This window comes from Rhinolophus sinicus, linkage group LG02 (assembly GCF_036562045.2).
Source record: "Rhinolophus sinicus isolate RSC01 linkage group LG02, ASM3656204v1, whole genome shotgun sequence".
Taxonomy (NCBI): Eukaryota; Metazoa; Chordata; class Mammalia; order Chiroptera; family Rhinolophidae; genus Rhinolophus; species Rhinolophus sinicus.
Genome location: NC_133752.1, coordinates 137,832,485 through 137,860,108, shown reverse-complemented (window position 1 = coordinate 137,860,108; position 27,624 = coordinate 137,832,485). Strand labels below are relative to the sequence as shown.

Here is a 27,624-nt window from a genome sequence, read left to right as displayed (position 1 = left end):
AAAGGATATTCACTCCAGTCATTTACAATAGCAGCCTATTGGGACATGGTTACGTAAACACAGAATTTATTTTGGGGTGTAGTATAAGTAGGAATTTAATTGAATTTTTCTCCCCATGTGGCTAACTAACTGACCCAGCATCATATGCTGACTAGTTCCACCTTTCCCCACTGATGTGAGACTGTATCTGTTTACATATCTACAGAGGTCTGTTTCTAGGTATTCCATTCTCTTCATTGGTTTCTTTATTTCCCTATGTTATTATTACACAGACTTAATGGCACAATTTTAGAATGAGTCTTGATACCGGGTAGAACAAGTTTCTCTGCTTTCATATTGTTTCAAGAAAAACTTGGCTATTTTCCCTCTCCACTTTTCTTAATCCATATACATTTTAGAAACAGTTTATTTAGGTCCCCTGCCAGTACATTTTTGACAGTTTGAATAGAATTGAATTTATAGATGCATTTGAGAGAAATGACATCTTTTAGGTATTAAGCCTTCCCCTCTAAGAAGATGATACAGGTCTTCATTTATTTAAGTCTTCTTTTATGTACAGTAAGTCCTCACTTCATGTCATTGATAGGTTCTGTGACTTTAAGTGAAATGATTTATAATGAAATCAATTTTACCATAGGCTAATTGATATAAACAAGCGTTAAGTTCCTAGAGCATCTGGTCAATGTCATAACAATATTGAAGAAACATTATTTGAGCACCTGCTGGACTCATATATGCATATATTTCTTTCTATCTATCTATCTACATATATATCTAATTAGATATAATTATATATAGCTACATCTATATCTCTACATAATGGGCTCTTACAACTTTTGTGATATTTATGCCTTATAGAAATTCATTATTTTACTGCTGCTATAAATGATATCTTAAAATTTTAACTTTCTGTTTTGGGCTGGTATAGAGAAATGCAACTGATTTTTGTGTACTGATCTCATATCTAGCAACTTATAGCAACTTTTAATGTGTTTCCTTCGAGGTGGCCCACTTTCTCCTACATTAGGGGGTATCTGAGAACTCTGGAGTGTGAGAACTGTCAGGCATCATTCAGAATGTGAGTGTGAGTTGGGGAGAAAGAAGATAGGCAGGACACCCCAACCCCTGACTCTGGCAATAATGACACATGAAGGACTCTCCTCTGCAGTGGTGCCTATCGCCATAGGGGAGGTCTTGTCTTTCTGAGGTAGACTGCTCAGGCCTTAGAGACTAGTGTTGTCTTCCGTTTGGGAGCTGGTTCCTTCTAGGCCAGCAAGTTTTAGTGTACCTATCACTTCTTCACTGACTACCCTATTGGCACCTGCCAACCCTCATCTGTGCCTGCCCTTATTCCCTGTTACAGAATCCCATTCATGCCCTTCATGGTATGATCATACTTTATGAGTGTTTGTTTACTCTCTGTCCTCCCCGCCAACTGCAAGCTTCATAAGGGCAGGGACCAGGTCTGTCGTTCTGTCGTCCTAGTACCTGCCACTAAACTCAATAAATATTTGTGGCTGAATGAATGAGTTAAGTATGTTAAACATCTGTTTCAATTTTTAATGGTAATGATACATTGTATTATCATTTAAAATATATTTTACTTGTATAATTTTATTTTATCATCATAACTGCCTTTTAAGATAGGCATTACTAGTTGCCATTTGACAAATGAGGTAACTATGGCACAGGGAAATAAGTAACATGGTCCAAATTAATAGTTAGAAATCAATAGCGGTGAAAACCCGAATCATCTATCTAACTCAAAATCTAATTTAAAAACCATATAACAAAAGGAAAAAGAAAGAAAAGAGCGATGGAGGGAAGACAAGACAAAGGCAGAACGGAGGGAGGAAAGTCCATTCATTCCTGAACTTTCAATGTCAAGGGCATATCGTATTACTTATCCTGCTAAGAATTCTTTAAGTCTCACACTTTAAGCCCTTTAAGAAACCTCATACCTCTCTAAGACATTTCACGCCAGTAAGACAGATTGAGAATACTTTCAAGCAACACTGTTCTACGTGAATCATACAGCGTGGGGAATAAAGGAGTTTGCGGTTATAGAATACATCTCTTTTTCTCTGCTACATTTCACCAGCATAAAACTTGCAGGTAAAGTCAGGTTACACAATCAAGTCTGATAATTGTAGAACGTACTTACAACATGATTTAAGTTTCCATTTCAGATTTCAATTCATTCTTTCATAATTTTTCTGCCTTAGTAAACATGACACAAATCTTTGGCTCGCTATTCACATTTAAAAGCCACATGAGAATATCTTCCCAGTTTTACTACAGTTGTGAGGGTAGGGGGAATAGAGTTACTTTCTTTTGGAATCATTATTTAAAGAAAGAATAATGCCCTCAACTTTGGATTTTAATCAATGATATCATATGTCCATTTGCTTTCTTTGTCCCTACATCTGATGATAAAATGGTTAATCTCTATTAATTCTGATTAGCTGGCTTCATATTGTGAAGTTACAGGAAGGAAAATAATCCTGTACTTTTCCCAGTCCTTCTGCAGTAAAAGAAAAAGTATCATCCCCTAAGTTAATGACACTATTTTTGTGATTTGGAGGGGACAAATACTTTCCTGCCAAAGGGTAATCCTCATATAAGAGCTGACTGCTAGGTGAAACGCTGACAGCCCGAGACCTTAGTATAGAGTCTTTTGACCCAGGACCTCTAAATTGCTTGAAAGTACCCACTAACCTCTTCCTGAACCCAAACTGGGTAATGAGATAGTATTGATGAAATTCTGTCAGCTACAGGAGGACATAACCGTTCATTCTTAATCCAAAGGGGTTTATCAGGGATGAACGGTGACATGCCCTAAAGCTTAGCAACAGCAATCTCAGGACTCCGACATACCCATTACTGAGACATCATATTCTATCAGCAGCGCTGCTTCTTGCCCACACTGTTTCAGAATACTCATGGCTTCCGCATGCGTGCTTCCAAGAAGCCGGATTCCATCCACACTGAGCAGCCTATCACCAGCTTTGATTGTGCCCTCTCTGAAGGGAGAATAAAGGAACAGTCTCTATTAATTTAGCATAATGGGACGTAGCATTCATAGTCACTTAGCCACAGAGGTTCTTTCACACACATTCTGCCATCCATCCCATTTGCATTTCCTTTTAAGCATCAAGTGCAACAGTAAGAGAGTAGAGCAGTAACCCTGAACAGAAAATTGCTGCAATGTGATAATCGGTAATAAGAAAATAACTACACATTAGCAAATAACCAAGTTATCCACAATTAACTCCTGGGGTGCACAAGTATTAAAGGCACACTTTCCCTTTTCTAGGTTTTTTCCCCTAAATGTCTAAAATTGATTTATTAGAGCCCAGGAAATAGCATTCACCTATTTTCCTAAAGCCAGGTGAGCAGAAAAGCCTGCTGGTCCCATTCAATTTATTACCAGTGAACCCAAGCAAGATAGGGAACGCCGGTGAAAAATTTTCATAGGCTGTGAATTTTCCCACTGATTTATAAGGCCATTTGGCGATCATTAAATGGATTCAGCCTCACATTCACTGGCAAAGGCAGGGAAATAGGACTCTCCCTGCTGTGACCACAGACACTCAAGGCAATGGGAAAAGATGCCTCAGGACCTTAGTGACACCACTGGGGGACAGCCAGGGAGGCTTCTGGATGAGAACCCCCCCACCTTGGGAAGGGTCACAGAAATGAGAACATCAAATGGGGGAATGACACATTTCAGATTAGGGAAGAAGAAAAAGGATCTCTTAAATATCTTTTACCTAGGTAACTCTCTAAGTATTATGACTTCGATTTTTTTTCTTAAATTCTTAGATTTCCTTTAGTCCTACATTAATTTAGTAATATGTCTCTCACAAACTAGCAGCCTGCTTCTGATGTTTCTGTTGACTGCAACTCCATATGTTAATAAGAAATAAAAGTATTCTTATTTGCTTCAGGAAGAATAATTCACTAGAGAAGCATGAGAAGGGAAAAACGCAACATTTCCCTGGAAATTTTGACTTTGCATAATCCTCTGCAAAGGCAAATAGACTTTAGCACAGGTGAGAAACCAGTGTCTTTATATTCTATTTTATACCAAAAATCATCTTTTTTAAAAAAGTGAGCTCACAGTATGAGCATTGAAGGAAAAGAAGCCTCAGTTCCTATCCTGGTTCTTCCACGTACGAGCTGGCAAGTCATTTAACCATCGTGGAACTCAATTTTGTCATCTGTAAATGTAGATAAAAATACCTCATTTGGTGGATGGTTGTGAGGATAAAATAAGATACTGCCTGCCAATCCCTAGCACAGTTTCTGGCACATGGCAAGAGTTCAATAAGTAGTATTTATTATTATTTCTATTGCTTAAGAAAAGGTTTTAAAAATTTATCCTGATCTTGGGGCGGCTAGATGGCTCAGTTGGTTAGAGCACGAACTCTGAACAACAAGGTTGCCGGTTCAATTTCCATGGGATGGTGAGCTGCACCCCCTGCAACTAAAGATTGAAAATGGCGACTGGACTTGGAGCTGAGTTGCGCCCTCCACAACTAGATTGAAAGACAATGACTTGGAGCTGATGGGCCCTGGAGAGGCACACTGTTCCCCAATATTCCCCAATTAAAAAAACAAAAAAATGTATCCTGGTCTGAAACAGTGCAGAGTCAAGGGTAGTGAGTGTATTTTCCTCCTACCCTTCAGCAATGTCTAAATGGCTGGAGTAGTGTTCGTACACTATTATGGGGTCAACGTTTGCTGTGGAAGTTAATACAAAAATAAGTATCTCTTGAGACATCTTAGCTATGTGTTTACTTGCCCCCCTTCCCAGTTTATGATACCAGAGCTGAAGGAGCTATCCTTTAGATATTCAAATTAGCAAGGAAGGGAAAGCTCTAGAGACCAACAGCATTCCTTCCCTTTTACTAAAAGTCACTTCCATTGTGTCATACAGGACCATCATCAAAAGGTAATAATAATAAGGATAAAGATGTTGATAATTTTAAGACTCAGAACACTACCCCCTATCTTTCCAGGTTAGGAGATTAGCAATCGGAGTTGATGCATTTTGAGTACCTTCCTTCACAGAGCCGGCTGCCTTTTAGTAAGTATCTACAGTATGACAGGTCCCCTGCAAGGCACCATATATCTCCAATCTGTGATAAAACTGAAAATGTTGAAAGGTAGGTATTATTATCTACATTTGACGATGGGGGAAACTGAGCTCAGAACTGTAAAGCCACTTGCCAAAGACATAGGCTAGTGAGTGTCCATCTGGAGTCAAACCTGCTTTCTTCTTATTCTGCAGCCTAAACTATTTCAGTTTTCACATTCTACCATATTTACCTAATATCTATCTTTTACTGTGAAATTTATAACTCATCAACTTCTATGCCCATGTCCCTAAGCTTTATGTAATCGATTTGGATAGTGACACAGAAAGATGAAGTTTACCTGTCAGCAGGCCCTCCAGGACGCACACATGTTATCACAACCGGACGAGATTTATTTCTATCATCATGTGCTCCCCCTGGCAAAGAAAAGAAATACAGCTTCTTTCATTAAAACAGTTTACTTACAAAATGCCTGCTGAGAGACTGAAGTACATTTTATTGACATGTGGAGAAAAACACGTAAAATTTTCCTTCTGGCATATAGTAGCCTGAAAAATCTTGAATTCATTTTATATGGAATATGTTTCTGAAGTCATCATTTCTCTACCTCACAATACATATATGACTGTAATCACAGGTGACATATAAAATATTTAACAATTAGTGTGACAAGAGAATCAACTAATTATCAGTATAATAAGTACTAACCCAATTAGAACAGCTACCAGTTATAAACAAAGTGCAAGGTGGGGGGGGGGAAATACGGGGTGCCAATTAACCTGGGCTATTATACAGTTGAATAGATCTACAACATGATATATAGGAAGTAAAAAAACTAAAGTAAAAGAAAAAAATCCAAGTATTAAAAGAAAAAACTTCAAGTGGCTAAAGTGGCCTCCATTAAAATCGGCGTGTTCAAAATGGTGGGGACAAATTTGGCAGACTATGTTAAACCAATTGCAATGCTTAAATGGGAATTTCAATTTTGTATAAAAAAATTTCTCCTCAAGAATTTTTAGAAACACAGAAGCTTCTAGATGGAAGGTAATGTGTTATAAATTCTCTTTTTAACCCAGGACCCCTTGGTACAGCTTCTCTAATCTGTGCTCCTCCAGTACCCACTTGAGGTCCACCAGTTGTTTTACTTATTAGATTTGAGCCACATATGGATGGACACCAAGACAGTTCTTCTTAACATTCGACTTATATCTGTCGTTCTTCAACTTTCATCCACTGGTCCTCGTTCTATTATCTAGAGCAGTAAAACAAAACTGTATACTCTCTCCTATAAGAAAGGTTTTCTGAAGGTTGATAACAGTAATTATATACCTTGTAAGTGTCATCTTCTTCAGGCTGAACATTTCTAGTTTCTTAACTATTCTTCATGTGACCTGACTTCCTCATACACCAACATCCTGGCTGCCCATCTGGGTGGTGTCTAGTTTGCCAGCATTTGACAAATACAACAAATGTTACTGTCAAGTATTAGTTCCATAAGGCTTGCCTGGTAAAACAGACTGACATTTCCCAAAGTTGACACAGGTAGAAAGTTCAACTTAAAGAACCCAGCCTAAGAAAACAATACTATTATGTAACTTCTCTTTTGCAAGGTGATCATAAAAAAAAAATAGGTTTGCTCTCCCCTGAAGGGTATTAATTTAGGAAAAGAGGAAAAGATAGGGGCTGAAGACAGTGAGAAACCTTTCCATAATTTTGATGTCCAAATTTAAATATATAACAGTGAATGCATGCTAAAGTGTTAGAGAGCTCTAAATTTCATGGTATATAACATTTTATCATTATTTGAAATAATGAACCAAATTTAGTTTGTGATTCACTTAGTTTCCAGAAGTTTGGAGATGCAAAGCAAAAACAAAAAACAAACAAACAAAATACCCAGAAACCACCCAGAGACCAGTGGTATTCTCAGTTCTGGCTGCACATTAGCATTACCCACCTGGGATGCTTTGGTAAAAATATTAGTGCCAGGCAGGGCCGCAATGCAGACCAAATCTGAATGTCAGGCTTCATATGTTAGATGAGTACATCCACCTACAATTCTATCGTTAAGAATGACTAGATAGAGAAAGTTTCCTTGACCAAAGTGAAAAAGAACTTAGTGGCAGAGTGATTTTCCTATTGGCCCAAACCATCTCCCTTAGCTTGGTGGGAAGGGGATAAACTAAAATTTAACTATCCAAGATTTAGGCCAGAACATACTTTTTCATTCTATGGGTGCAAGGTTCTATTGTGTGGGTTTTAGAACCTGTGACATACAGCATTAGAAATACAATTCCATTCATCAGCTAAAAACCAGTTTTATTGTCCCAGGACCAATTCTAATGGGTTAACAAGAAATTCTCCAGTACTACATGAATATCCATCTGCAATATCTTCCCCTTCTTCCTGAATGTCCTGGTATTCTCCATCGATCTAAATTTAGCAAAAATCCTATCTACACTGCTATAATGTCTTATCTGCCATGATAATATTTCCCCACAGTACTTTCTCATTCTGACATTCTTTTTGTGATTAACCAGTGATTCTTAAGGGATGGGTGGGACCACCTTTGAAGCAAGGAAGACCCTCCAGATGGTCCTTAAACTGATCTAAATATATAAGTACTTTACTTGATTCTTGTTGAAAAATTATGCAAAATTCCACAATCTTTTATGTTCAACCAATGTACTAAGGAGTTATTAAAGCCTACAAAAATGCGTTACTCATGAAGTAAAATGGATGCATTACTACTAAGGTTTTAAAATCATTATAATACTAAGAAGTCTGATGCCCACACAAATCTAGGCAACATTCAATTATTTATTCATCCATTACTCAAGTGCCGATGATGTACCAAGTAGCATTCTAGGCATATTAAAAGACTCTTCCTATGTATGCACACCTATACAGATATCTGAAATTCCTGCAAATTGTGGGAAGCCTATTTTGTTAACATTATATCATCAGTTGTCTTGAGGTGGTTGTGGATTTCAATTGTTTCTATCCTTTTTAGTTTTTAATGCTAAATTACTGTAGCTTTAGCACTTTCATTAGCAATTTGATTTGTTATTGATTAACCGTACAGCAACTAGTGACAGATACTTGGGCCAGCAGTATTTTTTACTACAGCTTTCCAATAATTAAGCTTGTAGGCACGTGATTCAAGTGCCTCTCGTTCATACCTATATTGCAAAAATAGATTAGTATATACCATCTTACAAGCTAAAATTACTTGTACACTGACTTTTCATTATATTTATCTAGTTCTTTTACACAGAAATTTGGAAATGGTTAAGGTAAATGGTTAGGGTAAATTGATCTTATTGCTCCACCTGAAAAATAGGACGTGGTCAAAAAGTGTAATAAAAGAGTGTAAAACTCTAAACCACTCAATGAGTTCCTTGTTGCCCATTTTCTCTCTTGGATACTTTATCAACTTATGTCTTAAATTAACTGGACTGTAATTTACTGTAGATAGGGGTCCTGTCTTCTGACTATAGAGTGCTTGGACCTATACTGACATGTTGACATATTCTTAATAAATATTTGATTGATTTGTTAAATGTTTGACACAGAATGAAACCTAATGCTTAAGACAAGTCTATATGAGTGAACACATCTTTTATTCCTTGATCTACGTATATTTATTAAGATACCTAGTTAATTTTAATTAAAGTTTGAATAATTTTGGTAGAATTTTGACTCTGGTGAAGTACAAAATATAATAGACAAAAAGAAAAACATCAAGAAATATGCAATGTAAAATGTTTCTGGTTCCTGTATAGTTCCCTATTGAATCTCACTGTCACATTAGGAATTATGAGTTGTTAATATATTTAAGGGATAAAACTGCTAATAAGAAAAACAGAATATTAAAAGCTAAAATTACAGCTCAGAATTAATGGTTTTATAGGCAAGTTGGAGTCACCTGAAGTCTTTATTATTAACATTATCCCATAATAAGATGACTTGAGCTGATGTATTATACATAGGTGCCCAAGGGATTAGATTATCTCCAATTCATTTTTAGAAAGCTACAATGATGAAATGTATTTCAGGAGAATAAAAGTTGCTTAATCCTAGTGTATTAAATCAAATCAAGCCATACTTATCCACATTCCCCCCCCCCCCCCCAAGGGAATAATCTCTATTTAGGTCATGAACTCAGGGATTTATGGCAACAATATCTTTTTTATGTTTTTTATTTAAAAAAAAATTTTTATTAAAAGTATAGTTAACGTACAATATTATATTAGTTTCAGGTGTACAACATAGTTATTCAATATTTATACACCTAACAAAGTGATCACCAGGATATAACCATCTGTCACCATAGACATTACCACAACATTATTCTCTATGCTGTCCAGTACCTCCCCATGACTTATTTACCTTATAACTGGAAATTTGTACCTCTTATTCCCCTTCACCTTTTTCACCCACCCTCCCACACCCCTTCACTCTGGCAACCATTACTCATCAATATTTTTGACCCAGTGATCTAGAAAAATATAAAGGAAAGGCAAAAAATATAAAAGGAAGTCACTACTGAAAAGTGACATCAGTAAGATAAATGTGAATAGACAAGGTTTACAGACAGTGACTTCTTGCTGTGTATTAAAAGATTGAAAATAAAGCTAGGTCATTTGGATTCCACTTTCATTCTCACTCATTGCCGTATTTCTTTAAAGAAGAGGGTGTAAATATTACAAGGTGACTGTATGTGATGGAAATATCAGTTTTTTTCTTGAAGATGTTTTTGGTTCACTCCCAATATTTCATTGACATATTCTCTAAGAACATCTGATGGTTCATATTTTTTAACCATCACCTACCTCGTATTACAAAACCAAAGGTATTGCCTTCTTTATGTAATGTGACCTCCACTGTTCGGAAAATAACACTCGATCCTTGAACAGCTGAATGCAGAAAAGAAAGAGAGAAATATAAGTCTTAATTCATAACAACATTTCTACATTTTTTGATGTGGCATAAAATACTACAGATTCCTCTTGCAAATAATTCTTGTTTTGGGTAATAAACTAGCAATAATTTCTTTTCAAAAATGCTAGAAAAAATAATTGGAATGATATACAGATACCATAAAAGAGTCACCTGCATAAGTGACATATAGGTTCAAGTGGAATTACAATTATAGGTATTTCCTTTCCTCTTGCATAGCCAATTTGTAGATAGAGGGTAATATTCACATTGTTAAATGCTATATGACAAGAAATACAATCTTCATATGATAAATAGAATTGTTTTCCCTTTGTGAAATGCAAAAAAATATGATTTTCATAAAATACATGAAACAATTAATGTGTTTATATTTATATTAAACAAAAATATATTTGTACTAATGATTTTTATATTTATTTATTTTTCGCATATTTATATTTATTTTTGTAAAACTTATGAAGCAATTAATGTATTTATATTTATTTTTGCAGCTAGCAAAGGAAGAAAAAGCATTATTCTCAAATTGCAATTTATACATTTGGCTGATGCATATGGATTTTCTGACATGATGCTGAAAAGCAATTAAACAAAGACAACAGCAACCCAAATGAAACTTGGAGGGCAAAAGAAATCTAAGTACATTCAAAATATTACTACTGACTAATAAAGATCTACTTAATTTTACTTGATATCATCATGCTTATGCTGTGTTTGCTTGTTTATTGCTCTCATTTCCCAAAGTGAAATGGCATAGCCACATTGTAATATCTAATTATATTACACACAGTATGAGGGTGTAGTCACTAAATGATTGTGTAAGACTGTTTTCAAGAAACTGGTTATATAGTACACTATTGCTGAATTAAAGAAAAAAAAATTCCACAAATTAATATTTTATCATTATGGATACAAGGATGTTTTTATTCATGGAGACAGAAGAGTTTGCAAACTGTAGAATTTGATGGTCTTATATCCTTGTATTAAATTTGTACAATGATATCTAATTGTCCAATGCCATGTTCAATATCAATTACATTTTTTACATTTGTTACTAGATCTTAAAGGCTATATTATATAAAACTAAAGACAAGAAATACAAAATTTAAAGACATTTTTAAAAAGACCACTTCCTGCCATTTTAATTTTAATTAAGCATTAATTACAATTTTTTTTAATTATCAGAAATTCTGATTTCTCAAAGGAATGGACATGACTATGAAAAGTACACAACTAAATTCACAATACTGCACACATCTGGCTGGGACATAAAGAACAATAAGAACTTGGATCTGCTAAAAAACAACATAAACCTACAGCTGACCAAATGTTTTGGTACACTGCTGATTTAATTAAATGTCATATTCTTGCTATCAGGGGAATTTCAGTTTATTTGAATTAGCTAGGAACAGTGCATACAAATAGCTGAAACTGTTGAGCTACAGTTTTAATTAAATGAAAAAAATTGAGGTCCAACCAAATGTTTTCTTATTTCCATGATCTAACAAGCCACATGAAGAAACCGGTTTAAGAACATGATCTTTTTGTTCTATTGGTAAGGGAGGAAAGGAAAAAATATGGGGGGAAATAATGAGCATCTACTGTGTGCCAGGAACTCTGCAAAGGGGTTTATAAATGTTATTTCATTTAATCATTACATCAACTTTCAATTATATACAACCAAATTCTAATTCTGAGCCACCTGTCCTTGTTGGCTGAGTGTCTGTTCTGGGAATGCAAAGCACTGAAATTTTAATTTTGCTTGAGCTAAATCTTGCTGACCAAAAAATCTTACAATCAAGGCTAAAATCAATATAAAAACTTTCAGGATTATCTACAGCTTTAGATTATCCACATGATTGATGTTCATTATTTACAAAGATAAATGAGAATGTTGACTACGTCTTAATATACTTAATTAAATAGATTTGGTCTTTATAATTTTTATTTGCATTACTGGCTCTTGGTGACTGGGTTTTTATGTTCAGCATGAAGATATCCTGTATTGCCACGTGAATTTTATTCATTACTTCAGATGTGTATATGTGGACATAAAGATCCAATTAAAGGGCTTCCCCAAAGGATCAAATCTGGAATGTAGAAGGGCCAGGTAGAAACTCATTTCCCAGTGCAGAAATACTCTTCCTCAGTATTTCAGTTTTGCTGTTGTCTCTTGTTTCTACATATGAATATGCATGCAGTACGTTTTACTATGGTAGATTAGAGTTTTCTAAAGTATATGCTTCTTCCCTGCCCTCCAACTCTTACCTCAACAGGAGAATGGGTGTTATGTGCTCCCCCACCTCATTAGGTTGGGCTTGCCCACGTGACTTGCTTTGGCCAACAGAATGTTAAGAGATGTAAGCAGAGGCTAGAAATGTGCACATGTGGTTGGGCGTGTCCTGTTTTCCCTTTGCCATTGTCACAGGAAGAGCTTTCCCTGGGTAGTGGCTGCTCCTTCAGACTGAATGCCAGAATGAACCATGTGTAGGAGACCTGAGACGGCTCCCACCCTCCATCCTATCACCATCACCACCACCATCTCATCATCTCATTATCATCATCTGTGTACCTTAGAATTAGCATTGAGAAGTAAGAAGGCTGTCACAGGGACATGCTTTACCACATTTATCTGAATTGAAGAAGGACCCCTTCTGATAGAAAGCTTGTCTGATTTAGCTGATGGTTTAACAGTAAGGACTGCCTTTGCCAGTTAAATTCTGTGGTACTTTCCATAAAATAAATGAAGTAAATATGTAGCTCCAAGGTTTGAATAAAAACGATAAAGATATATTAAATAAACATCATGCCAGAAATTACATCCTTTCCAACTATTTAAGCTATGGATGAAGAATTATAGATGTTTCTAAAAAATGGAAGAGGATAATATTTCAAAATTCTTTAGGAGTTATGTGACCAAAAAATTTGAAGGCACTGCTCTAGACCGTAATAGATAAATACCTAAGATACTGTTTGGTAATATTCTTTCTACATACAGTCTCAAAACATCACAAAATTTGAAAGTCAAGAAGATATGTAGAGCTCATAAATAATAGATCGACCATTTGATTTTCATAAAGAAATCGAATCTTCGAAAAGTGGTTTGCACAAGATGAAAGTTGCATTTTTCATCTATCAGAACAACACACACACACACACACACACACACACACACACACACACACGTTCCCTTTCTTCTTTCTAGACTCTGGGGTTGGCTGAGCCTCAAATTGCTGTGATTCTTGAAAGAGTTACCAGTCAGCCTTGGGCGGCCTGTCTTCAGCAGCCAGCTCTGCCCCCACAGCTTCACGGCAGGCCGCCTGCTCCCGCTCTGGCTGTCTGAGCTCAGTGAAGGGGAGGCTTATTAATCCCTTCAACTTCCCCGAGCGCAGAGCTCTTATTAACTTATCCAAACATAATAGAAAAAGACAGAGATAGTCCTTGGAGAATAGACCTCTCCTATCCGATATCTACTATAAAATTCACACTTTTGTGTTTAGAAATATTTTTTTCCATTTTCCCAACAGATTTATGCATGAAGAAGGAAGAACTGGTAGGTTTTCACCCCTGTATATATCTGATATCCATTCTCCCCTTTAACTCTACCAATGCTATATGTATTCAGGATATCCTCTTTCTTTGAGAAAATTGTAACAGCCTTCAGGCTTACAGCTTCTGACCTATTCTCCATTTGGCTTCTTGAAAACAGTAAACCTATAAACGCAGATCTGGTGATGCTGTTCCTTGGCCTTAAAGGCCTTTTAAAGGCTCTTTCTTGCCCACTTGATGCCATCCAAGCTCCCCCGATATGGCTTTCGAGGTCCCGCTTGTTTTGTTCCTGTTTACCTTGTGATCCCACTCCTGGCCTCCGTGGTTTTCACTGTGGGCTCCAGCACCTCTAGTCCGTTTGTAGTTCAGCCTGTGCGCTGGGCTAAGTTCTTACCTTCTTGCTGTTCTACATTGTGCCGAAAAAGTTCCTCTCCCTCCTCGATCTGGATAACTCCCTTCAAATCTTCCCAGAAACCCCCAGGTCTGGATCACCCATAACTTGGCAAATCTCCTCTATTGTCTTTACCCCTGGAAAGCTATACTAAGAGTTCCTTTAAGGCAGAGCTTGTGTTTTATTGATATTTATATCCCCAGTGGAGTAAAAGTGCTTAATCAAAGATTATTGGCTCTAGATATCTGACTTCTCTTACCTCCTTGGCAAAGGTTTGAGGAAATGATTTCAAAGCAAACAGACTCTTTTAAAGTTCAAGAAAACATAACACTTTCAGGGTAATGATAATAAAAATGGTAATAATGAGAAACATGGACTATGGCTTACTGAGTCCTTGATAATGACCTAAATACTTTACATGATTATAGCCTTGAATTCTTACAAAAATTATTCATCTATTATAGCCACTACACAGATGAGCAAACTAAGGCTCAGAGAATTTAATAACATGTTTAAGGTCACAGAGCTAGAAAGGGGCAAAACCGACATTTAACTAGTGACACATTCAAGTTCTCAACACTCGATTTTACTGCCTACCCTTGCTGAAAATGAAAAATGTTATAACAAGGTTTTTGAATACAGACTTCAATTGATTTTGTTATAAAATCAGCATTAGATTTTCCATGTTAGATTTTATGTTATGAATCAGAACTCATGATTGCTTATGGATGTTCACTCCTCAGTGCTGTCATCTGGTTCCAAAGCGTCAAACACCATCTACATTCTCATTACTCTTAAATTTATTTTTCCAGTCCAGATCTTTCTCCCAAACTCCAAGCCAGATCTCTAGCTCTTGCCATTTCCTCTTTGCATGACAAATAGGCACCTCAAGTGTAGCGTTTCAAACAGTGAACTTCTGATCTTCCCCTCACAAGTCATCTCTGCCCACATTCTTACCCACCCGCATTAATGACATCTCCATCTTTCCATCTGCCCAGGCTCAACACCTCGAGTGTCCTTGACTCCCCTATTTCTGCAAAACCCACACCAAGTCTGTCAGGAAATCCTGTTGGCTCCGCCTTCAAAACAGATTGAGAATGTGACTGCTTTTCAGCATCTCCTCCATCTCTCACCCAGATCACCTTGGTAGCCCCCAGCTGATCTCCCAGCTCCTGGCCACTGCAGTCTATTCTAACACAGTAGCCAATTTATATTGAAAATATAAATCAGATCATGTCACTCCTTGGCCCCAAACCATATAATGCTTTCCTATATCACTCAGAGCAAAATTAAAGGTCCTTCCAATGGCCTACAGAAACACCTTATCCTTTACATTTCTGACCTCCTCTCCCACCTCTGTTCATGCTCCCTGTGGTCCAGTCACAATGCCCTTCTTAATGTTTCTAGAACAACCCCAGATATAGTCCTGCCTTTTGATCTTAGCACTGGCTGCTCCATCTTTCTGCAATTCTCTTCCCTCAGAAATCCATACAGCCAACTTTCTGAGCTCCTTGACTAATGTCACTTTCTCAATGAAGCTCTTCCTAACCACTCTATTTAAAATTGCCAGCACTCCCAACCTCTCTCCTTGCTCTTTCTTTTACCCATAGTATGATGTTATATAATTTACTTATTTACTGTGGTTGTATTTTGTTATGTGTCTTCCCCTGTTAGGATGTAAACTCCACGGATGTACACAGTGGTGACTAGAACATAGGAAATGCTCAATAAGTCATTGCTGAACAGATAAATTATTATTGATTATTAATATTCAGTCTGAGTTCTCACCAGTACAGAAAAGCAAAGAGCTTTCTTAGGGTAGCATCCATGTTAACAGGTTAATAATGAGAGAGGGGGTTCTAGAACAACACAGCTTAAATGCAGGACAGCAGAACACATAGCACCAGGTATACGTTACAATGAAGAAGCATATAGACTTTGGAATCAGGGGCCTGGGTTCAGATACTGACTTTGCTTCCCACTAATGTGGGAAAGATACTTAACTTAAAGCCTCTGTAGAATGAGAATAATAATGACAATAATGTCTATCTTGCAGTGTTGATTAATTTGTGTATTTATTATTTATCAAAATCTTTGATACTGGGAAGCATTGTTCTAAGAGCTTTACAAATACTATCTCATTTAATCCTCACAGCAGATCAATGAGTGGGAACTAACATTATGCCCATTTTCCAGATGTGGGAACTGAGACTCAGAAAGCTTCCGTAACTTTCTTAAAGCCATGTAGCTAGGAAAATGTAGAGCTGAGATCCGAACCTGGCTGTGGACACCAAAGTTCAGTTCTGCGCTGCTGACTGTCCTTGTGGTGAGAATTAAGCTTATTAGTGCAAGTCAGGCTCCTTATAATCTCAGACATTTAGCAAGTTCTCAGAATGTGTTGGCTGCTCTTGCTATATTACTACTGTTATTATTACTTCATAATAACATGTTCTGACTCTATTTTCTTGCTACAGACATTAATATAACTATGTAAGAATCACTAAAAAACACATTAACCATGCTTTTCCTAAACCTAGTCACTAAGTACAAAGCCTGGATGGAACTTAATACACAGAACTTATAAAGATGTTGTTTAAGTAGTAAATTAAAATCGTTTACGTGGTAAACACGATGTTCACAGATCACCTTAATGGGACACGAGTCCTATATAGTTTCATTATTAACCTATGCTCTTTTTAATTCTTCCTGAGCAGGTTATAAGTTTATCAATTAAAATAATTTTTCAGTATCCAGAAACTATGCTCTGCCATTCCTATAACGAAACAATAATGGCAAAAGGGAGAAAAACTGAGCACCAGTGTCTTAGGCAAAAACATGGCGCAGCTCTTCTGCCCTTGGGTTGCGACTACTTACAGACTGGCGGCAGCTCATACTCAACTTCAAGAACCACTCTTTCTCCAACATTCTTCAGCAAACTGATGATCTCATCATGGCGGAATTTGGCCAGGTTGATCCCGTTCACTGCTTTGATGTAGTCACCCACATCCAGCTGATCACTTCTGCAAAACAGGGAATGTCGCTTCAGTGGACCCATTCTCTCTACGGGCCTATCTGACCATATTTATCACCTTCCCTTCATGAATATGCATGTGAGCCCAGAAGGCTGACATAGCAGAAGTCACTGCTTCCTGGGATATGGCTGGCCCCTTAAGAGTGGGGTTACAGCCGAGGGCAGATGAGAGACTCAACGGATCCCTTTCACTCATGCTGTCTGTTATCACTTAGAAATCCTGCACTGGGTCTACTTCTAGCTCTTATTTTTTCCCTTACCCTTTGCCTCGTTTAGTTTTAAAAAGCACCATAAAACAAAATAAAGAGTTAGTTGCTTTGCCTATAAATGGTTGGTTCCTTGGGGGTAGGTTAGCCAGATCTTGGACACACCAGGACTTTTTCTTTCTTCTCATTCTCTCTCATTTCTGCTGCATCTCTTTTGGATATTTCACACCTTTCAATATCTTCAAAGGAGTTTGTCGAGGACTAAGGAAAGGGTCAGCTTATTTTGCCATTAAATGCTTACAGCAGGACTGGTAAAGAAGGGTATTCGTATTGGTGAAGAAGAAAGTACAATGAAAGTATTGGGTTTTAGTAATATTTTCTTCTCTCTTCACCATTATAATAAAACCTTTGGCTACTTTGGGGGTTTAGACAAACTCTACTTCTAAGCCAAGAGCTGGAAGCAAGGCAATGATAGGACTTAAAGTTTTTATCACTGATAAGGACCTTCCGTAATATTTTCTCCCCAAATAGAAATACCCAATTCATTTATTTTATGTACGTCCAGCTCCAATCATTCCTCTTTCGGCAAACCTTCCTAACCTGCTTCAGCCTGCAGAACATGCTCCTACTTCACCTCAGGTTTAGAGGTAAGTTGCCCATAATCACCTCATGTTCTGTGACAATGCTTTTGTTGCCACTTTTTACTGTTATGCAGCACAATCACTGCTCCCAAACTTTTCATGTTTTTAATATCCTACCTCCTCTAATAGATTGTAAGCCCCTACCCCCCACCTCCAGGGCAGGGATCTTGTCTTTAATTATAATGGCAGTGCCTTAAACAATAACTATTGGGTGACTGATAATGCTCAGTATACCTGGCACAGCACTACTTTTAAATCAGACCAAGACAGTGGGAAATGACATTTCCTCTCTGTTCACACTTGCTTCACATGAAGAAGCTCTGGAGACATATGACGCCTGAGCATCATGGATTGACCTTATCTATTATGAAATATGGGAGGCTGTGGGGGTAGAAAGCCGGACGAAAGGAAATGAAGATGCTCATGTTGACATCAGCCTGTTTTACAAACAATACCCGGATCATGCAGCAATGCATCGGATTAAACTTATAAGTTAATTGTACAAACAGGTTAATCATCACTATTTCAAATGACATTTTGTAAGGCAAGGACTCTAAAACTTCACTTGTGATTATGTGGACAAGAGTATTGCAAGTACATTAAGCTCACTTTTAATGAAGCCTGACCATTCCATCCCCTCTATTTGAGGTAAATTCCGAGTATGACTATTAAGCAAGCGTATCCCTCACCAGCATCCAGCGCATTCTGCCTTCGGCAATAACTAGAGTACATTTTGCAGTTCATCCCAACAAGGACAAAATGAGACCTCCTCACCTAAGCCTCCCGTCCTTTCAGAAACCATCTCTTTGTCTTCACGAAAAGGAAAATCTCACCGGTAGAAAAGTAAAGGCGATGCAGGACAAGCAAAATTGTTACTTAGAAACTTGGACCTGGGCCTCCCCCTTTGGAGGCTAGCCAGGCCCTTCTACGGCACTTTCCCTGCCATCGACACTATATGGGTCATCTGTTGCATTGATCAAAGTGTCTCATTCCCACTGCAGCCCGTCTGTGGTCAGTGGCACATCTGGGGACTTGAGCCACAGAAGCATTTTAAAATGAAACTCTTATGAGGCCCTGGGTTCTCCTGAGAAGCGTTCCTTGGTGATGTCAGCACAGGGCAGAAAAGCCCCACTTCTGAAACATGCCCCACTGCAGATGGCAGCTGTCATTTAGTTATTAGTGACCTTTTCTAAGGGAGCTTTAATTTTGGAATTAATTACACCCTGGGCCCCTTTTTTGACATTTCCCCGAGCTGCAGTTACCTAGCAGCGATTCCTCCTTGCCGCAGATTAGACACCCGAGGCTTGCCATCCTTATCGATTCCACCTGACACTGTCAGTCCAAGGGTGGTGCCTTCCTTCTTCATCAGTTCAACGATGGTGGAGCCCTTGAATTCCTCTGTCAAAAGAAAAGCATTGGTCTTATTAAATGAGATTAGCAGCACAAGGTATTTTGTGTGTGGTGAAGGAACGCCTCCCCATGAACTCTTTCCACTTTTTCTTTTATGAGAAAAGATCTGTGACCTCTTTTCATGGCAATTTGCAGAGTATCTCATAAAGATTACAGGCAGATATTCCATTACAGGTTATTAAAATGGGTACCAGTGGGACAGTTCACTCGAGGTTCACAATAAACAGTCCGACTTGGCTTAACGTACAAACGAAAATATTTGCCCTTTGTTTCCCGCCATTCTCAAGTGACTTTCTCTGGTTTCTCTCCTTGTAACTCCAACGGGAACAATGGAGAGTTGTAAAAGAAGGGGCTAGAACAGAATTTTAAATAATAATTCAAATGCATACAGTGTAGCAGCAGTCTCCAAGTTCATGTGACATTTCGGCTGATGAAGACAACAGATACAAGAGAAAAGAGCTTCCTACAGGTTCGAGAAAAATAGTTTTGACTCTACATTTTTGTTTGTTTGTTTTTCAGAACACAAAGTATAATGGCTTCATGTCACAACTCACATCACTTCTTACAGAACGTGTCACAATATGGTAAGGCAGGGTTGGTCCTCAGAAACCTGGGCAATTGCTGTAAATTCCTCATTCTCTATGTATAAAAATGTAAAATTTCATAGATCTTGTAGGGATAATGTCTACACACCAAGAGGAAACCTAAATCTTTTTATTGTAGGCACAACTGAAGGTAAGAAAACTTTAAGAATATCCTTCCTAAATAAAAAAGAATATATTTCCTTTCAGAAATAAAAATGCGTAGAGTCAATGTTCACGATTCCGAGGCTAATTATGATAAACTGCTTTAAAATTCTGTGATGTTATTGTCCCTCTGCATATATGCTTCCTGAGTAGGGATGGGCAAAGTGGACAGTTTTCCAACTCCTTCTGAATCAGCTTATGAATTTCAGAGGTAATGAACTTTTAGGACTTCAAAGACACTGTTTAACATGCAAGAACAGACTTCCCTTTTCAAAGTCAAAAACCTAAAAGGGTTATTTGTACACCTCTGCCCTTTCCTTAATTACATACAATAGAGCTAATCATTTCAAAAATCTATATGAATGTTTATGGTACAAGTTTTTAAATTGTTTTTGCTGGCATCCTATCCTACTAGCCAATGAAAAGAATCAAATTATGTTGGGGAAGGAAATAATCTCTCATCTGATCTAGTAAGAAGAACAGAGTACCACGGGAAAGGCAAGGGTTGGTTGGTGACAGATTACTGCTTTCCTCAGTGACGTACGGAACGTCATTCCAGGCAGGGCTTTCAAGATTGCCAGGGCCGGTGATCTTAGTTACCCTGGCACACCTTCTTTGTCATGGCTACTTCATGACATTGCACATGTGAGTAGAAGCCCAGAAACAGTCTATGAGTGTGAATGTGTTAGCCTCATTTACTGCATTTAGAGACCACATAATGATGGAAATTCAAGAATCAAAATTGTTGCCACGTACATAAAAGCACAGGATCTTTTATATCATTTACCAGAAGCATTTGTAACAGAAGTCCATCAAGGTATGCATTTCACCTGTGCTCTCTTAAAATACAAGAAAATAATCCCTTATACATCCCATAAAAACATACATGGACCAACTGATATTTGAAGAGATCAACTTAACAAACAACCCCTCTATAAGTCCGTCTTGGCGGAAGACTAGGTAGGTATAAACGACTTTAAAAATAAAGTTAATAATTAAAGTGATGAAAATTACATAACAGATGACGTTAGAGTGATCCTGTATATTATACTTAATATACAGGACTATATGATCCTAACTTGAAGAGTTGGAAGCATAGTTTTTAAAGGGCTCATCTTACAGGTCAACTAGAAATGCACAAAGAAGCAACTCTGAAATAGTAATAGCAGGCAAGAGAGAAGCAAGTTTCAATTTATAAAAACTTCATTCCAACTTGGGTTTTCCAGAATATGCTTCCTGCATGAAATGGTGTACCAGTCCACAGGTGCTGCCTTATGGGATGTGGACAATGCATTTTTTTCCAAAAGGAACCCAGGTCTTTCCCAGGCCTCTTTCTGGCTGAATCCTAAAAATCTAGAAAAGCTCAATTCCTTTAGTTTAATTTGATCTCTGTTAAAATATAAATCCATCTGGGCTACTTTTTAAATGGGTAACAGTCAATTACCCTCGTGTTTAAAAATATTTCAAGTCTTTCCCCAAGAGTTTTAAGAACATGAAAGACAGAAAACAATCATGCACCAGTTAACTGAGTAATTTGTGCATTCATTGATTCAAGCATTTATTGAGTGTCTACTGTGAGCCAGACAATGAAACCCAAAGATGGAAAAAGTGTCAGATGCTTCCAGGCTATCAGAGTCACAGACTATCCTGCCACAGTAAAGATTGTGGGCAAGAGGCCACAGAGGAGCCGGTCCTGGCAGCAATGTAAATGGAAGGCTTGCTGTTTCAAATGCAACGTTTCTGTCACACTGTTGTCTTCTGTCTAATCTGTCTGTACTTATCGATCAGGATTAGCTAAGCAGAACGGACCAAAGGAGGAATCTAAATTAGACAAAACTCAAGAGTAAAGAAAGAATATTGTTGCAAGAAAACGCACCGAATCACAAGAATGCTAACTGCCAATAAGTATCTCTAGTCCCTGAAGGACTGACTCAATCTTTTATGAGTATTTCTGAAGAGGGTAGGAGAAAAGCAGCAGTCTGGAGAGGGAGGAATGTGCTTCTGGAGTTTGCTTTCGGCTAACCTGCACCTTCCACTAGACTAATCAATCATTTTATGTCTTTTCTGGTGCTTAATGTTTGCATAATGACCTAATAGCAGAGAAAAATGAAGACAGATGCATTCATTTGCACGAGTTCACTTATATATCCAGGCTTACTAAACAAGCTCGGCAGTGAAACAGTGGGACATGGGCAAGTCAATACGTACTACTGACAATTTCTTCCTTTGTGATTTAAATTGCAAATATCACTCCCTCAATCAAGAGGAGCATGGAGCAAAGATTGTAGCCTCTCCAATTCAGGAAGCAGCACAGGGAAGAGATGACGTCCAACTGGCGAGGAATAAAATGGTTCTGGATTTGACATTTTCCTTAATCACCATCCCACTTAGTTATAAAGTAGCATTTTTTTCTAGGATGAGTTCGCAAACTTAATTGTCAGAACTCATGCATTATGTCAGATGTACTCATATGTATTATGTTTTCAAATGGTGACTAAGTGGTGAGGACACACTATGTACTATGTTGTTTAGGCCTAAATACTTACTAAGTAGAACTATTGATACTTCCTTTGACTTAGAGGTGCTGTGAGAAGATTACTGAGACACACAGGGTTCTGTAAACTTGGACTTCTGCTCTAGGACTTTATCGTGCCTGCATTCACCAGGGGGGAGGGCAAGGAGAACTCTCTTAAAAGCCACCACTTATAGGCCTGCTCCTGTTCACATCCCAGAGGCAAGAACTTGCACCTAACAGCAAGGAAGGCTAAGAAATGGAGCGTCAACAGATATCAAGGCAAGAAGGGCAGGATAGACTTTTGGGGACAGGTAGGCACCTCATGAGAGGCTGAAATCCCCCAGGAGCTATGTTGATGGCGTGGACTCCAGACATATTGAGGAAGAATTGCCCTGAGTTAGATATAAATTAGTGTGTGGGCGTGAGGCCCTGTGAGGGATAAGAGGACCTGAAGTTTTCCGATTGGTTTGACTGGGGGACGTTGACATCTGTCATTAAGAAAGGGAACCTGGAAAATGAGAGGAGGTTTGTGTTGTTGTGACTGATTGGTGAGGGGGCCGTCCCGTGATAGAATGTCATATAGAGAGAAACTAAAATAGATTTAAGTACCAGGGAAAACCCTAGTTGTAGGATCGTTTTCATCACACACCAAAGTGAGTGGTCTGCACGACCCTCACCCCATAAAAACTGTACCATAAAAAGAGAAAATTAATTGTAAAAGCAACCACCATAGGCACGTTCAGCAAAGTAGCACTGGTGATGCTCTTTACTTCTTCAAGTTCTTCTTAAACTTCTTAATTACATAGATTAAAAAAATATATATGTCATAAGTAGTGAAATAGGAATAACTATTGATAAAACTCTATACAGTAAGTCACAAGTTTGCAAATGTTCGTAATAGAGACAGTGCTTATTCCCTTCTGTATGTGCCATGCCTAGAACAGTGCCTTGTACATTAGCTGCCGCTTCCTGACAACTGCTGACAAATGAGCACATCAGTCCCAATACAGGGAATTATGACTGGGAGATGGACATTGGCTTGTGGCAAACAGAATTATTGCCGAATGATGCAGCAGAAAAATGATCAAGGAGCAGAATTTGAACAGGAGCAGACAAAGTTATTTCCCTAAGCCTGCTTGGTTGATTGTTTTTTACCATTGCTTTAGTAAGGAGGATTCAGGCTTACACCAGAATACTATAGCTATATCTGGGTATTACTTCTGGAGATAAAATTATTGCTCACACTACAGTTTTATCTGTATATTGCTTTTAGTGGTGCCACTAGGAAGTTTATCCCCCTCAGGAAATAAACAGATGCTTTTTCCAATACTCATTTCAAGTTCCTTCTTACATCCCCTGGTTCAGCAAAGCTGCCGGGATCAAAGCTGGGTTTCTGTGATGAATGGCTGTGTTTTCAGTCTCAGTTCTTGCCACCCAGACAAGGTCTTCTGGCACTTTCCACCTTGGTGTAGTGACATGAGGGATCTATCAGAATTTCTCTCGTCCCCTGGGAATTTTGACCATAAGTTAGATTAGTGGCAGGGATGCACAGCACATAAATATTACCTGCACAAATAGTTATGTGAAACAAAATTATGATCAGTATTTAGCACACACAGTGATAGGGAGGACTGGATTAATACCTGTATGTTTCTTTTTTAAAAATTTATTTATTATTTATTTATTTATTTTTATTTTTAAAAAACTTATTTATTTATTTATTTATTTATTTATTTATTTATTTATTTAAGGAGGGAGCAGCCCACAGTGGCCCATGCGGGGATTGAACCGGCAGCCTTGGTGCTCCCAGCACCACGCTCTAACCAACTGAGCTAACTGGCCACCCCTGTATGTTTCTTACAGCACCTCAAGAGAAAGAGAATATAAAATATGCAGTACCAAATATAAAAATCTGAAGCCACTGTAAGTATATCATACATAGATCAGGAATTAAAAATATAGAACAGAAATGTGGACTCCTGGTATAACTGATTCAGATACCATATTTCCTAAAGCATCAAGAAAACAGAAATCACTGCTTTTAAAATATAGTAATACTGAAATTCTTTCAGTTGTCTACTTCTCCAAAAGCCAATGATTTAATTGTCAAAATTTGCTATTAAGCTTCCCAGTGTTACAACTTATGAACAGGTTATTTAATTTTTCTGGGTTATAGTTTCCTTATCTCTAATATAGGGATAATAACAGTACCTCCCCTTAGGGTACTGAGACGATTAAGTGATAAAATTCTTATAAGGAACTTACTGTAGTACTTGCCACATAGTAAGCATGCTATATATATGTTAGCTATGGTGGTATTATTATTACTGTTTTTGTTATTATTACTTGGATAGTGGAGAATTCTAGCTATGCAGATTGCTAATCTTCTACTGTATTTTGATTGTTATGAATAGAAGACAACACAATTAGCAGTAGTATTTAACCATGGGTTAAATGATAGACTTCTTTGAGAACCCAATGAAAGCCATGGGCCCTCTCCCTGGAAAAATATTATATACAATTTCAAGGGAATTCATGGATACCCTGGAGTTCATCTATGTGCCTTATTTAAGAAATGCTGAACATGTTAATTCATATCAGACTCGAGCAATGTGAAAAATCAAAGAATATCCTCTGCTAGCCTGACATTTTATAATCTGTGTGCTTGTCAGGTATGGGTCGTGGAAGAGCAAACAAAGCCCAAGCCTAGAGTCACGTGTTCCTACATAGTCATCTAATAATCAAAATGAAACCATATTCAAGATATCAGAAACAGGAAGTGACTCACCTTGGTGAAACTTTCCCTCTTCCTGAGCAGGATGGCCTGAGTAGTGGGCCTTTACATCTGAGAATCCACAGGACCAGCAAAAGGCACTGGGCAGGAGATGCAGTAATTGCACTGGCTTCAAGAGCCCCCAGGCAATTTTCCTTTGGGCAAACTTTCCATCTGTGATTTTTCACTTCTAGGTGGCTGTATTCACATTTTCAAAGTTGTTGACATAGTTGAAAACTACACTCTTCAAGTAAACTTAAGCAATTGGCATGGCTGACTTTGAAAATACTCTGATCTTCAATGTTCTCCTGGAGAAGCGAACTCCATTCTTACAGCTACTTATGGACTCTTTTGGTCCAAAAATATTTTTTGAGCATCTACTACTGCGAGACTGTGTAATACTAAATTACTGAGCAAATTAGTGAGATAGTGTTGGGGCAGGGAATCTTTTATTTTTGCATGTCTCTTTGGATATCCTTTTGGCTAATATCTTATATTGAATAACTATTTAAATATGAACAAACAGACCTACTGTGCTAGGATTAGAATGATCAGATGGTCTGGTGTGGGAGTCCAGCTGAACAGGGTTTGAGAGATACGTCTTGTCCAGGTGGGTGAGAAGGAAGCAACACTCTGGAAGTGAAGGAAGACCCTGAGACAGATAGCAAACGATGTTGCACCAGCAGCTTGTAAAAGCTAATCGTCAGTGAGCTAGGTGGCTTCACCAGTGCCCAAGTTAGGGGGCTAAACACCACCTAGGGACTGTTGCTTCTTCAAAGATAACTGAAAAAACAATGCTTGGGGTTCCATTCTGCCCAAAGAGGAAAGCGGGGGAGGATAAATCAACAAGAAATCAGACTTAAATGATCAGGGTAAAGAGCTATACTTTCTTGGCCTCCTCCTTCCATGGATACATGTACCCACGAGTCTAGCATGAGCAGGACAACCTGACTGAAGAGAGAAAATAAAATGAAGAAAGCCCTGATACTTTTTAAGATTATCCATCATTTTAAAGCAGTTAATACTTTTTAAAATATTCTCACATCCATGATCTAATTTAACCTTCAGAACACTCCTGTGAAGAAGCTAATACTCCCATGTTGTAGATTAGGAAGCCAAGACTAGAAAATCAGTCCGGTAAGCAGAACTTTGGATCTGTTTTAAGTACAGGAAATGGCCTCATATAACTGAATGCTAAACACTGTCAGACTCATCATAAAGTAATTGCTAAACCAAGGACACATAAATGTGTAGATGAAATGCCACTAAGAAAAAGGCTGAAGAATAAGGCCAGCCTCAGGCTGAATCCAAGGCCCTAGGGTAACAGTAAATCAGTAAATAGGTCCTCATTTTGTTACAGATGTCGGGGGCACGTATTTGACTTTCTCTTATTTTATGAGATTTGATTCATTTCTAATAAAGGAACAGATGGAAAACTAATACTGCAGTCACTGCAGATAACCAAGAGGCAAGGCGTCAAGGGAGCCCTGTGCACTCTCCCTGGAGAAGCCAGGCAGCCTGCTGCAGTGAGTTTAAGTTTTATTAGAACCTTACTGAGATCTCACTTGGAATTCAGAACCGTTGGAGGCTGTGCTGCCCATGTCAAGGCCAGTTCCCACATCCTACTTTCAGCTTTCCCCGTCCTGAAAAGAGGGTAGCCTTCTGTTCTGGCTGCTCTTCTGGCCCACCTCTTTTCTTCTGCTCCACATAACAAACAATTATATTCTTGTCATAAGGGAAAGGCTACCCATTAGGGTGGGGCAGCGAGGGAACTAGCAGACAAACCAGAGTCATTACCATTTCCTTTGTGTTCAGTCCTTTGATTAGTATCTCAGTTACCATATATAATATCACCTTCCCCAATTATCTTTAGCCTTGCTCTGAATATGAAGTGTTAGTCCTTTCTATCCATCCATCCATCCATCCATCCTTCCATTGAATATCTATTGATTATTTGCTACATGCTAAGTACCTTGATATCTTGGGCTAAACAAGACAGACTTAGTTCCTGCTCTCAAGTAATTTATATTTGAGTAAGAAATACAGATTTTAAACAATTAAAAATCATAGTAAATATAATTAGTGATGATTAACAAAACAAAGGATAAGGGTTTTAGTATGGGGCTAACTAGGGAACAATTACTTGACAAATATTTGCAACTTGTTTTTTTTTTGTCCTGGAAAACCCAGCAATATTGCCTCCAGCAAGTCACTAAATTCTCCCTGGGCCATTAATCTCAGAACTGCAAAATGAGAGAATTGAGCTAGATGGTGTTAAAAGTACCATATTTCATTGACTTC

General features: G+C 37.9%; 1 protein-coding gene across 14 annotated transcripts in view; it reads right to left on the bottom strand.

The window, feature by feature from the left end:
• GRIP1 (glutamate receptor interacting protein 1) overlaps positions 1 to 27,624 on the bottom strand; it is a 621,870-nt gene that overhangs the window by 120,094 nt on the left and 474,152 nt on the right. For all 14 annotated transcript variants that reach the window (XM_074325454.1, XM_074325453.1, XM_074325445.1 and 11 more), the window contains 5 exons: positions 19,142 to 19,277; positions 16,876 to 17,021; positions 9,938 to 10,021; positions 5,443 to 5,518; positions 2,878 to 3,023 (listed from right to left, as the gene is read on the bottom strand). In XM_074325454.1, the coding sequence (XP_074181555.1) occupies positions 2,878 to 3,023; positions 5,443 to 5,518; positions 9,938 to 10,021; positions 16,876 to 17,021; positions 19,142 to 19,277 (588 nt within the window). The remainder of the gene's footprint in view (positions 1 to 2,877; positions 3,024 to 5,442; positions 5,519 to 9,937; positions 10,022 to 16,875; positions 17,022 to 19,141; positions 19,278 to 27,624) is intronic.